The sequence below is a fragment of the Mercurialis annua genome, linkage group LG4, assembly GCF_937616625.2.
Source record: "Mercurialis annua linkage group LG4, ddMerAnnu1.2, whole genome shotgun sequence".
Taxonomy (NCBI): domain Eukaryota; kingdom Viridiplantae; phylum Streptophyta; class Magnoliopsida; order Malpighiales; family Euphorbiaceae; genus Mercurialis; species Mercurialis annua.
Window position 1 is genome coordinate 30,867,427 of NC_065573.1, and position 13,595 is coordinate 30,881,021.

General features: G+C 33.9%; 4 protein-coding genes and 1 long non-coding RNA gene across 15 annotated transcripts; 3 read left to right on the plus strand and 2 right to left on the minus strand.

Moving 5' to 3' along the window:
• On the minus strand, nt 1-2,378 carry LOC126676462 (protein NSP-INTERACTING KINASE 1-like). The gene is made up of 5 exons (XM_050370672.2): nt 2,016-2,378; nt 1,764-1,874; nt 523-582; nt 360-448; nt 1-267 (listed from the first exon to the last, which is right to left on the minus strand). The coding sequence occupies exons 2-5, from the start codon at nt 1,790-1,792 to the stop codon at nt 200-202; spliced, it is 246 nt and encodes an 81-aa protein (XP_050226629.1). The 5' UTR covers nt 1,793-1,874; nt 2,016-2,378; the 3' UTR covers nt 1-199.
• Nucleotides 2,379-2,447: 69 nt separating this feature from the next.
• LOC126676460 (aspartic proteinase nepenthesin-2-like) lies at nt 2,448-3,953 on the plus strand. Its single transcript, XM_050370670.2, has one exon. It carries the CDS (start codon nt 2,571-2,573, stop codon nt 3,930-3,932), a length of 1,362 nt encoding a protein of 453 aa, XP_050226627.1. The 5' UTR covers nt 2,448-2,570; the 3' UTR covers nt 3,933-3,953.
• Nucleotides 3,954-4,034: 81 nt separating this feature from the next.
• Nucleotides 4,035-5,575, plus strand: LOC126676461 (tetraspanin-8-like). Its single transcript, XM_050370671.2, has 2 exons — nt 4,035-5,173; nt 5,318-5,575. Exons 1-2 carry the CDS (start codon nt 4,838-4,840, stop codon nt 5,375-5,377), a joined length of 396 nt encoding a protein of 131 aa, XP_050226628.1. The 5' UTR covers nt 4,035-4,837; the 3' UTR covers nt 5,378-5,575.
• A 1,735-nt stretch (nt 5,576-7,310) lies between these two features.
• Nucleotides 7,311-13,050, minus strand: LOC126677508 (uncharacterized). Of its 11 annotated transcripts, none has more exons than XR_008790563.1 (7): nt 12,748-13,050; nt 12,345-12,456; nt 9,085-9,191; nt 8,211-8,760; nt 7,978-8,136; nt 7,827-7,895; nt 7,311-7,596 (listed from the first exon to the last, which is right to left on the minus strand). It is a non-coding gene; the product is annotated as an uncharacterized LOC126677508 (long non-coding RNA). The 11 variants fall into 11 exon arrangements; XR_007640537.2 differs by having other exon boundaries at nt 9,085-9,131; nt 12,748-13,049; XR_007640538.2 differs by having other exon boundaries at nt 8,211-8,729; nt 9,085-9,188; nt 12,748-13,049.
• LOC126677507 (aspartic proteinase nepenthesin-2-like) lies at nt 9,362-10,940 on the plus strand. The gene has a single exon (XM_050372168.2). The coding sequence runs from the start codon at nt 9,589-9,591 to the stop codon at nt 10,894-10,896; it is 1,308 nt and encodes a 435-aa protein (XP_050228125.1). The 5' UTR covers nt 9,362-9,588; the 3' UTR covers nt 10,897-10,940.
• Nucleotides 13,051-13,595: the final 545 nt, after the last annotated feature.

Here is a 13,595-nt window from a genome sequence, read left to right on the forward strand (position 1 = left end):
TAAACCAAATTTAGTCAATGATTACTCCCCAAAACAACTTTCAAAAAGTTCTTACAATATTGATTCAGCTGCATAGAAGCAGACAAAGCATTCAATAAATGTACAACCAGTTTGTGGGTCCATGGAAGAACATTTAAAAACATGACCGCTTGTAAAATTTCACATGATTAAGATCTGAAATGAAACCGGATAACCGGATTCACCATCTCCTGAAGCCAAATGCAAGGGCTACGTTATGACTTCGCCGTCTGCCCCAAGGCGAAGAAGCTTAAAAAGTAAATGAGATCAGATTTAGACTCAATCCAACATTAATCTATTAGCAAATATTGGGGCAAAACAGTTAAAACTAGTGTCCTTACCTTGTTTGCTATTCAAGTTCATGGACATTGGTATAAATGTTGCCCCAAAGCATTCTGCAGTTGGGCAGATTAGAGCATTCCCAGCAATACTGCATCAGCATCTAATTTAAGTGTCCAATTCACATTTTAGAGAATGTGGAACAGAAAAGGATATAGATTTTACTTGAATGTTTTAGCAGCAAATCTTGGTTCAGGGCCACTCAGATTGTTGTAAGAGAAATCACTGAAAATTCAAAGGCAAAAAACCTTTCTAAGTTAAACACCATGTATCACGTAAACAGAAATACAGAAACGAGAAACAACTAAATGACATTTTTTACAAAATAAAATGTTACAAATATAGAGTTTCGAAGTTTCAAAAACTTCTCAATTTCTCAAAACGTAACATTGTATCCAGGAGCATATTCATCAACCACTCCCCTAGTCTCTGACCCTGATATTCACACATTAATTAACAATTTGGTACAGATCAATCACTTTAGTTTTACTTTTTCAATTTTATTATCCTTTTAAATATCAAAATTTTAATTCTCATAGCATCTGCGGCTTTCATAAAATCTTTAAATAAAATTTGTGGCCATAAACTTTCAGTATTTTATTTCCGAGCGAATTCCAAAAAACTCTGCCTTTATAATCTCATGATTTAAATATTTCTAGACCTGCGCTTGGCCTTAACACTACTTATATCAATAAGGAACTAAAGCATACAAAATTTCTATAAGCCGACAGCATATATGCTCATAGAAACATCAGCGAGTATTAATAATGATTTTACCATCTCTGGAAGTTTTATAACCCTAACTATAACCATTTCATCAGTTGTTGCTAATATAATCACAGCTTCACCAAAGAACACTGAAATTACATGAAAAAACACTAAAATTACACTGAATCACTGGTCCGACTCAAAACAGCATGTGAATCGCCGCAGTTGGTGACAATCATCTAGACTTTCGGTGAAAATACAGCAAAAACCTAAAGTAAACCGAAACGTTCAGTGAAATTTTATAACTCCTCCTGATTATCAATTTCTTTAAAACAAAAAATACTTTCAAACCATGTTAAAACAGCAGTATCAAAAAAGCCTGACTTTTACACTCCTCCATCGGAATCAAACCGGTATACTTTGTAAACCAAATTTACTTGCGACGAAAATAAACCAAATTAAATAAATACCAAAAAACACCAACAGCAACATCACATAACAATAAAATACACTTATACTACACCTAAATAACACTTAAAAAAACTTAAACTACACCGAAATTATACCGGCTTACTTTTGGTTTACTTTCGGGAAACTTCAATTACGTAATCTTTTAACATCTATTCAAATAAGCAGAAAAAACAGTACCCTGCCATATCAAAGTTATGAACATGACAAATTACAAAAAATTTAAAAACCTTTTAAGCAGGGTGCTGTTATTAAGCATACGGACAGCTTTTACCCGGCTCTTGATTAAGCAGCTCTTGAAGAAAGGATAATGCCAACAATGACACCATAGAGCGCTAAAGCTTCAGCATAGATGAGAATGAGGATCATTCCAACATAAAAACACAGAAATAAACAGAAAAATAAAACTTGGTATCAGTCAAACCAGCAATAAAACACAAAAATAAACAAACAAAAAAAACAAAACTTGAAGAATCTGAAACCTAGTAGTAGGAAATTGTCATCTGCAGGATTGATTGAACCAGCTGAAACCAATGAACTGTCTCTTTTCTTCCTGTTGGGTTGGATTGAAGCAGCATCTTTTAATGGAAACTCGAACTAATCCTCTGGTTCCACCAGAAGCCAACCTTGACGTGTGCTAGCACCAAAATGAGTAAACAGAAGCAATGTATGCAAGTTCGTGTTACGGTGTTAGTTCAAAATTTTATCATACAGGTTAAACGGGTAATTTTACCATTCAGATAAAAAATGAAAGACGAGCCTCCCAACTGCTCTATCATCACACAAAAAGAAACAGTCATGCAAAAAGAGAAGTACACCAAACTTATCAAAAACACACCATCAATTCAATCTAGACAATACCAACATAGCACATACAATTAGTGTTCAACTTACACCTAGTATATATATAGTTAAACTCATCTAATTCACATCTAAACTCAACCAGCAAAACCCAAAAATCTATCTATATAATCCTTGTTCTAAAAGCCATACATACACCACCTTTATTATTCTAATTCTAAATTGCTTTTCCAAACATGGCATCTGCTTCTTTCTTTCTACTTGCACTTTTCATGGTTCTTGATATTTTCACAACCATCTCGGCCATCTCAAATTCCACTTTAGTACAACACTCACAATCTACTTCTGCTTCTAAGAAAATCCTTAAATTTCCCATGTATCACATCGGGAAATTTATTAATAATGACTCACAGTCTTTATCTTTAGCTAGAATTCGGCTACAAAATGAGCAAAGACTAATACAAAAAAAAGATTGGTTGCCAGGGCCTTTTCAAGTTGAAATGCCTCTTCTTGTTGCAGTCCCCACAGGCGAGTACATCGTGGAATTGCAAGTTGGATCCCAAAGGGTACTTATGTTGCTAGACAACGGATCGCCGCTTGTTTGGTGGCAGTGCTCACCGTGCAAACATTGCTTTCAACAAAAATTCAATTCTTTGTACAATCCATCTCTTTCTACGTCGTACAAACCAGTAATCTGCCCCTCAAATTGGTGTGATAAGAATACCAGGTACACTTTTACCAATGAATGCATAATGAATCAGTGCCAATATACTATAAAGTATAGAGATGGATCTTCTTCCTCAGGCTTTTTAGCCAATGAAACAATATCATCAGACGATGGTATGTTATACAAGAGCATCATCTTTGGATGTGCGAGCACTAACGAAGGTTTATTTGACGGCTTTTTTGATGGAATCTTGGGATTCCAGCATAGCGAATTCTCTTTTCCAAATCAGATAGAAGCATACAGATTTTCTTTTTGCTTCGTTGCTGCACATTCCAAATTTGATGGAAAAATTCAAAGGAGGCCAGATAGTGCCCCATTGTATCTCTATGAATTCCCGCACCTCAACGAAGACACTACATTTGTTGTGACACTAACGCACTTAGGTCATCACTATGTGCAGTTTGAAGGCATTAAAATTAACGGAGAAAAGATCCCCATCGATGCTAAATATTGGAACAGAGATACAAGAGGTAAATACGGGGTAGTATTGGATAGTGGTACGCCGATTACGCGCTTTCCAATGTATGTGTATAATAAGATCCGCGATTCGTTTAGAAGGAGTGTGACAGGTAAGATGAGCGTATCGGAATCAGAGCAATTTGACACCTGTTTTCATTCACCCCTGAGCACCCCTGTGGACTACATTCCAAAAGTATCGCTATGCTTTAGAAGCGGAAAGGGAGAGGAAGAGCTTCGACTTGCACCAGAGCATATTATGGCATCAATAGGAAATAATACATATTGTTTTGCTTTTAACTACATAGATACGTCTGTGGATATAACTATCATAGGGAGTCACCAACTCCAGAACACAAGATTATCTTTTAATATGTTGGAGATGTCAGTCAGTGTCACTCCAGATGATTGTTAATAAAATCTCTATTTCTGTATATTCTCTCTGATTTCCTCCTACGGGACTATTTTGCAGATAATTATCATGCAACACTATAAAAAAAGGAAAATTTATGTGTTTTAAAAAGTCCTGAGGTACTTATATAAACTTCCTTGTTAAAAATAAGGGAAACTTAAGGTACAAAAACGATCCCAAATCTCAACTACATTATTAAGCACAAATGAATACAGCCAAACTTAAAGTAGAACAGTATATACATCTTCTTTTTCGATTTCACAGTCACAGCAACGAATACATAATAAACAAACCCATTTGCAAGATGCATGACTGACAAACTACCATACATGATACATCTGACCTCACTTCCTCTAGTGATTATATTATATCTATTTTAGGCGCAAGTATGGTGAGAAAAGCCAAAGTTTAAAGAGGATTGATTATAGATAGGGTTAGGTTTGTCATGAATAACAAACAAGTAAAGTTTTGCTATTAAAATTCGAGAGCTTAACAAATTCTAATAATTCTTGATTTCAAAAAACAAAATCTAATAATAATATCCACAGTTGTAGGAGATGGAACATAACAATACTTCCTTAATTCCCAACAAGGATACCTATAATTGGCTCGTTGATTTCATCATTCCCATTAGGTTTAGGAAAAGGATATGAATGCATATGTAAAGGACCAAGTTTGTCACAAAAACAACCAGATTATTACTTGATCATTCGTTCATAATTAATGTCAAGAAATATCAGCAGAAAGGTGGTTATCAATTTCATAAACCACTTGTGTTGTTAGGATTAGCAGCTCCGTTATCATGGCTATACTTTGGCCAGCGCGCGAGTTCTTTGAGAAGAGCCATTCATCCGAACCCCCTCCGAGACCTGGGCCTACTGTCGTTGGCTGTATGGCTCTTTAAGAAGATGATGTGCTGGTTTTATCCGAGTCGCAAAACAAAGATAACCAATTTGATTTCTCTGGCCATGCTTCAAATCCTCATCATGATCATCCTGGTCATGGGTTACGCCATGGTGGTCACCCATAAGGGAGAAGGAAGGGTAGTTCCTGGAAGAGCCTACAAAGAGTATGATCGTGGGGATTTTTCCAAGGAGTTTATCAAAGCATGTTCATCAGGAGAATCACAGACTGGTCTTATGTACGATGCGGTACCAGATTCCAGAGTTTGCACTAGATTTGGAGAGCAATTCAATCATCTTAACGAGTTGGAGTTCTACAATACCAATTTTACTCCGTTACAGGTTTCAAATATTTGATTTTCTTCTAGTAATAGTTATTTTAGCTTCTATACAATTATTTAAGATTCATAACACTGAATTATATATTATGCATAATTGAAGTTGGAATTATGTATTTAATGGTATTTTGTATTTTTAATTTTGCAGTCAGGTTGTTGTAAACCGCCCAGTTATTGTCCTTACGAGTTCAAGAATGCAACAATTTGAAAAGAAAAATACTCCAGAAGATACTTTTTAAAAAAAGATTGTATATATTGGTTAAATGAAGGTACAAACGAAGTAGTAGATGGGTACTGTCTCTATTGCAATTCGTGCATGGGTGCAATTCTTTTCAACATCAAATCGGAATGGAGACATATGGTCCTTACCAATACACTTGTACAAAATAAAGTTTAAAGGGGCTAATTATATTAAATCTATAATTTAAATAACCATATTTTTTTAAAAAAATTAAAACTTGAAGGAGCAATTTTACAAAAATAAATAAATTTCAGGGCCGGTCGCTACCTCAGGTAAAGGGCTGGTTCTGCCCCTGTCCGTGGGGTTTTCAAGAATTAGATTATATTTATACCTAAACAAGTACCAATACCTGATCATTTATGATTGATAAGTGTTTGTTTTGAATAAATGTCCAATCATTTGTAATACAAAAGGCTTTGATGTGGTGACTAAAGGTTATCTAAGTCTGAACCACTACAAACCAGGTCCAGGTATCAATGCCCATCCTACTAATTAGTACTCCCTCTGTCCCATTCTAATTGAGAAAAATTTCAATTGTATATTATTTAAAAAAATTTAGTAACATTACTTTTATATCCTTATATTACATTAAATGCATCACAATTTTTCAAAAATATACTTTCTAAATGCATTAATTAAAGAGGGTATAAAGAGAAAAATAGTATAAAAAGTACTTTATAAATAGAAAGTGTCAATTAGAATGGGCTACCCAAAAAGGAAATAGTGTTCAATTAGAATGGGACGGAGGGAGTACTATTTGTCATTAAATGTACAATTCAGCTTTTCAAGGAGCACAAAAAGAAATTGGCCAACACTAAATACTAGGATATTAAATTCTCTGGGTCACTCAAGTCTCAAGAAATCTCAAAAAGGTCACTAAAGTCAATTTTTTTACAAAATGGTCACTGAATTATACCTTTTATTACAAAAGGGTTCACCCATATAAAACGACATAAAAACCTAACATTTTTACTTACGTGGCAAGCCAAAATTACCAAAAGAAACATAGTTCAGTGACCTTTTTGTAATAAAAGAAATAACTCAATGATTTTTTTGTAGTTTACAAAAAGTTTAGTGTTCTTTTCGTAACAATAGAAATATTTTTGTAATAAAAGGTATAGTTCAGTGACCACTTTTTAAGAAAATTGATTTTAATGATCTTTTTGAAATTTTCTGAAACTTGAATGATCCAAAGAGTTTAATATCCCTAAATACTATCACTACAAAAAAGGCAATTTTTCTTCCCTCACAAATTATTTGTGATTGAAAATAAACCATCACAAATTAGTGACGGAATTGTGATGGAAAATACCATCACAAAAGCCCTTAGCCAACATAGAAGAATCCATCACAAAATTGGTGACAAAATTTTCTTTACAACTCGGTCACAAAATTAATGATGAATTTGTGACAAATTGGAATTAATGATGGATAAATCCGTTATAAAACTAGTAACAAATTAGTGGCGGATGTTTCTGCCACTAGTCCTTCACTAAATTAATAATTTAAACTATTTTTTCTATATCTGATTCATTAAAGTTATTGCTTTAAAAAAGGAATTTTTAAAATTAAATAATTAAAAGAAAAACTTGCAAAAAAATGCTACCCATTAATTTGAAAAATATATTAATTATAAATATTACTCCCTCCATTTTTTTTAGTTGTCACTTTTGAATAAATTGCTAGGATTAAGAAAGTGGGTTTTTGTCTTAAATTATAAGCATAAAGACTAGTTTAACCCTATTTATAAACTCCACTATTGAAAAATTTAATTTTAAAAATAAAGTTCTTAATTATACTATTGGATGATTTAATTTTGAAAATTGGACTTACATTTAATGAAGTGATTTAATAAGAAGGTTAGACTTGGAAGATTATTGTAAAAGTCACATAGAAATCCTAAAGTGACAACTATTAATGGATAAATATATTAGTCTAAAGTGGCAACTAAAAATGGATGGAGGGAGTATTGTTTATAAATACATAAACACATTGTAAGTATTGATTGAAACATACAAAAAGCCAACAACTAATACATGGGAACACTGTCAAAGATTAAAAAAAAACTACTAATACACGGGAGCCATCGATGATGTACCAACCGCCAACGTGATGACGTTTTTCTAGTCATTGAACCAACCCCTCGCATATCTTTCACAGTTTCAAACAATGGAACCACTCGCAATCTGTTCCAACAAAGATAGAAGAACAGCGATTATATTCATTAATATAAGGCAGCTATGCATCTCATTTCGCACTAATTTATGATCATTAAACACAGACAGAAAAACAAATTTACTGCTTCCTTCATTACCTCCTTTCAAAAAAATAAATAATGATTATTTGGATAATGGCAAAAGAAATATAAGAACAGTTGGCAAAGAGATACATATGTATCCTAAACATTGAGTTATACCTTCAATGATCGGACAAGTGCAGAATCTTCATCTGCGCTCTCCGGACAGACATTAGCTATTACTGGTATCTGCAAGAAGAGATTTTACATAAGAAAAATGTTTCAATTTTCCTCTGAGATACCAAATAAAAATGCAGGCATGAAATTATACCTCCCCATCAGAGACGCCATGTTTTTTGAATTCGCTGGTTTTTGAGTTAAAATTCAACAAGAGACGGTTCACTCAAAAAAAAATGCCACAATATACAAGTGTAGCAGATGGTTATAATGATCACCTTTATTTGCATGTGGCAGTGCCCTGTCAAATGACCTGAAAAAAGGAAAGTATTGTCACTTAAGAGTATATCTACTTGAACCCATCACCTGAAGATATGTTTTACTCACCCTGGAAGTTTGATTGTGGCATCTTGAGATAGTAAAACCATCTGCTCTTGGATTACTTGTAAGATTTGTGCGATCTCACAGTCCATTAGACATGGAATTCTTTGGAAGCTCTAGATTATAAAGGAGATAGTACAGTAATCGAGAATTCCATAACCAAAGATTCTAAGGCTCTAAGAATCAGCAAATAGCTCGGTGAGTCAACCTGTTTGCTCATTCTTCTTGTCCTATTTTCTGATTCTATTAACAACTTACAACAGAGTCATCTTAAACGGTATCATATCTGGGAATTCAACCCTCTACATGTTTCCGAGTTATAGATTTAGCTGATCAGAGAGCTCCGTCTTGACTCTAGTTTCTAAGTTTCTTCCTGATTAACATTTTCTTAATCGATTGCCAGCTGAGAGCCATAGTGAAGTTGGAATTAAGAGGTTGCAGTTCAATGGTGCTAAAATTGATAATCGACAAATACTCCTGACAAGCTCTTTCTTAACCATGAACAGAACTCCAGCTACAGCAACACTTTGATAATCAACAACTGGTTGTTAGGTTTCTGAATTTAAAAAAAATATGTATTCATCATTGAAATCAACCATAAATCTACATCTAACTTAAAAACAGTGTTTAAATTCATTTGAGAAGTTAGTTATTTGAGCTTGAACAATATTTATAAAGTGAAGTGGACGGGATGAGAACAGGTGGTACAAGTTTTAATAATAAAAGAGCAGGCTAACAACAAATCAGCAAAGTCTTGTTAATTATTGGGTCATATAGAACAGATTGCTTCATCTACAAGAAACGACAATCGCAAGCAAGTAATATGTATCTTATTTCATTTTGTTTATCCTGAAAATTTATATGTAATTCTCATAGTTACCTGATTAACTGCTGAGAAGGCTGAAAAAAAGTCTCAGTATTTGTTTCCTTCAGATTGGAACAAAAGCACATTACACAGACGAAGTTTATGAACAGAATATGAGTCTGCTGCACTTTAGATAAACAGAGAGATCACAAAGTATGTAATCCAAATACCAAATCAACTAAAAAAAGTTCCAACATTCAACATGTATGTTACTACCTCAACAGCATCAAACCTATAACATATCTGTTTATGTTCTGCAGAACTTGGAAACAGAACATTAACTAAACATTATTTTCAGCAGCAGCATCAAAAACACACCATCAATTGAATATAAGATCATTTCCCAACCTAAACAATACCATCATAGCATATACAAATAGTTTAGCTCAGCTAATCAATATCTAAACTCAACCAACAAAACTCAAAAATCTGTCTATATAATCCTTCTTCTATGAGCTATACATACACCACCTTTTACTATTTTAATTCTAAAAGCTATACTTCAACTGTTATCCAAACATGGCTTTTGCTTCTCTTTTTCTTCTCATAGTGTTTCTTTCTTTTTTCACACCAATCTCACCTACCTTAAATTCCACTGCCCAATCCGCTTCTAATAAAATACTTAAATTTCCGGTATATCACATAGGAAAATTTCTTAATGATTCAAAATCATTATACTTAGCCAGAATTCAGCAAACGAATGACTGGATGCCTGAGCCTATTCAAGCCAATTTGCCTCTTCTTGTTGCATTCCCCACAGGCGAATACATCGTGGAATTGATAGTTGGATCGCAAATCGTACATCTGTTGCTAGACACCGGATCACCGCTTGTTTGGTGGCAGTGCTCACCGTGCCAAAATTGCTTTGAACAAAAGTACAATCCTCTATACAATATATCTCTTTCCAAAACATATAAACCAGTAATCTGCCCGTCAAATCAGTGTGCTAAGAATATCCAGTATTATTTTACAAATGAATGCACAATGAATCGGTGTCAGTATACTGCAAATTATGGAGATGGATCTTATTCCAGTGGGGTTTTAGCCAATGAAACAGTATCAGATGAAGATGGCGTGCTTTATAAGAGCATCATCTTTGGATGTGGGAGCTCCAACATTGGTTTATTTGACGGGTTTTATGCTGGAATCCTTGGATTCCAGCATGATGAATTCTCTTTTCCTAATCAAATAAACGCAGACATATTTTCTTTCTGTTTTGTTGCTGCACAGTCCAAATTTGATAGAAAAATTCAAAGGAGGCCAGATAATGCCCCACTGTATCTCTACGAATTCCCGGACCTTAATGAGGACACTACTTTTGTGGTGGATCTAACACACTTAGTTCATCACTATGTGGCGTTTAAAGGTGTCAAAATTGAAGGGGAAATGGTCCCTGTCAATGATAAATACTGGAATAGAGATACAGAAGGCAAATACGGTGTAAGGGTGGATAGCGGTACGAGGCTTACAAGCTTTCCAAGTGATGTGTACAATGACATCCGCAATTCGTTCCTAAAGAGTGTGAAGGGTATGACAGCATTTGCATCACATAATTATGACACTTGCTTCTATTCACCCTTGAGCACCCCTGTGGACTACATTCCAAAAGTATCTCTATGCTTTAGAAGCGGAATGGGAGTGGAAGAGCTTCGACTTGCACCAGAGCATATCATGATTTCAATAGGAAGAAATGTGTATTGTTTCGCTTTCACATACGCGGATGCTTCTGTAGATGTAACGATCATCGGGACTCATCAACTACAGAACACAAGATTATCTTTTGATATGTTGGAGGAGTCGGTCCGTTTCACTCCAGATGATTGTTAATAAAAATCTCTATCTCATACAACTCTTCATATCTATTATATTCATTCTGACTTGCTCCTACGCAACTATATTGCAGATAACTAACTTGCAACACTAAGCAACTTTTAACCACCAAAATTTACTGAGTTTTAAGAAGTCCTTATTAAAATTGAGGTACATAAACTTCCTTGTTAAAAATAAGGGAAAAGGTACAAAAGCGATCCTCGTATTTATTCCGAATCTCAACTACAACAGAATAACAAAGTTTTACATGAAAATTGAAAGAAATTATGTGGCCTTCAACAAATGTGACATAAGACAAATACACAAATGAATATAGCTACACTTAAAAGTACATCTTCGTTTTCTCTACTACAAATCCCAGCAATGAAATACATAAGAAACCAATGGGCTGCATGTCACCCATTCTGAAGATCAAAGAATGAGAAACAGCAAAATCAAGCGTAAATCCGGAGTTTAAGAACTAAACTCAAAACACTTGTTGCCAGTCTAAAATAATCCAATTTGCCTGCCCTTGTCCTCCAAGTATCAGCTGGACCTTCATTTGAAAAGGCGTGATCACTCATGGGCGTGATGCTCAACAAACTACCACCTGACTTCTAATTGATTATAGCAAAACACAAAATCTATGAGTTCAACGAAACCCAACCTACACCTGACTTGCCACGCAAGACTAATGGAAAATGTTGTTTTAATTTTAGGGTTAAATTTTTTCCCGGTTACCAAACTATACACGTTTAACAAAACGGTTACTAATTTGTAGTAACATTTTGGTAACCAAACTAATAAATTTTAACAACAGCTTCTCATTTTGTATGGCTTTTGGCCTACGTGGCTGTCAGCTTGCTTATGTGGCTCTGCTTCCTCACTTTCCAACTTTGCATGTCATCTTACATAAAATGACACACTTACTAACCAAACGACATCTGATGACCCAGTTGCTGACTTATGGTCACTAATCAATTGGGCTTATAATTTGTTTAAATTCAATTAGAGAGTAAAAGTATGAAATTCATAAGTGAGCCAATGTTTTATAATTTCTTTAAATTCAATTAAAAGGGAGTATAATAATAGATGCACAAAGTTGATATCAACTGATTGCATAAATCCTTTTGACGTCATTACTTTTCTAACCAACACTATAAGCAAATGTTTCCCACTGTTTTCAGCTCCAAATAGTGATGCAAAATCTCAAATGACATTAGTTACTATAAGAAACATGATAACACAGCAAAGAGGAGGATATGGACTTGTATGACTCAGACTACAGTTTAAATAGTGATGGAGCAGGATGACTAATTGTTTCAGAAGTTTATTGATAGCCATCAATGGAGAAATTGGAAGTGATATTTCTGCATTCATGTTATACAACTCAGTTTATCTAATCACTAACTCCATCTACCAAACGTAGCAAGTAGCCAACAAACGTTGCAATGCATAGATGATACCTCTTCCATTTTCGTCTTTCATTTATGTCCCGTTTCCGCAACAACCCGACAATCACAATCTGTTCGATACTGCGGGATCATACCATTGAGAACAATTGCATCATGCACCCCTCTAACAAAACAAGCAAAAGTAATCAATATATAGCCAATACAAACTTAACAAGTGAATAGCCAATACAAAATTTGCAGTACATAAAACTGATGAGAAATACATAAATCGTTTTGCAATATTTAAGACTTAACATATTATGCTTTAATCCATCAATCAAATCAAAGAATTTCGAATGAATATGCTTTAATCCATGTTCAAATCAATAATGAAAAGCCTATGAGTCCTGTAAATTAATGTGATACACTCTTCAATTTTTTTTTTAAAAAGAGAGAAAAAAACTGAACAACCCACCTTATGATTATAACAGCCATAAAATCGCCTTCCTGGGTTTGAATCGGTCCATGATGTCTTCAACTCAGCAAATTTGAAGGTAGTAGGAGTTTGATTTTTAGGGCTGCTGCTACGACAGGTTTAGGGATTTGGTTTTGTGATTTCAATTGATTTGGGGGTTGCCTATATTTTTGGTGATGTCGTTTGGTTAGTAAGTGTGGCGTTTTATGTAAGATGACATGGCAAAGTTGGAAAGTGAGGAAGCAGATCCACATAAGTAAGCTAGCAGCCACGTAGGCCAAAACCGATACCCGTTGTTAAAATTTATTAGTTTAGGGACTATGGTAATAAAAGGCGTAAAAGTCAGGGACGATGAGTGAAAATAAACCGTTTCAAGACTTAAAACTTAGAAGTATTACATAGATTCTTTTATAAAATTATAAAAGAATTGCAAAATAATTAGTGAATTTTAATTTCTTTACAAAAGAGGTATTCAAGTATAAAAATTGTAAAATAGTTACCGAATTATTATTTTTTATAAAAAAATATCATTTTATTGATGTACACAATCACTCAATTTATTCAAGGTTACAGAAAATATACTATATTTTAAATTGTTAAAAAATATCAATTAGTTATGGATGTATTACAACATGAGTTACTATGGTAAAATCAGTTAAATTTCATTACAAGAGAAATATTGACCTATTATGAATTATAAAAAAGATACTAATTTATACTTTAAAAAAAAGGAGGTAATATATTTTGAAAGTTACCGTACTTTTCTAAAGTTATAAAATAGTTATTGAACTAATTTTCTTTCCAAAATGGTTTATCATTTTTGCACCTCCGACGGTTCCAAAATGAAT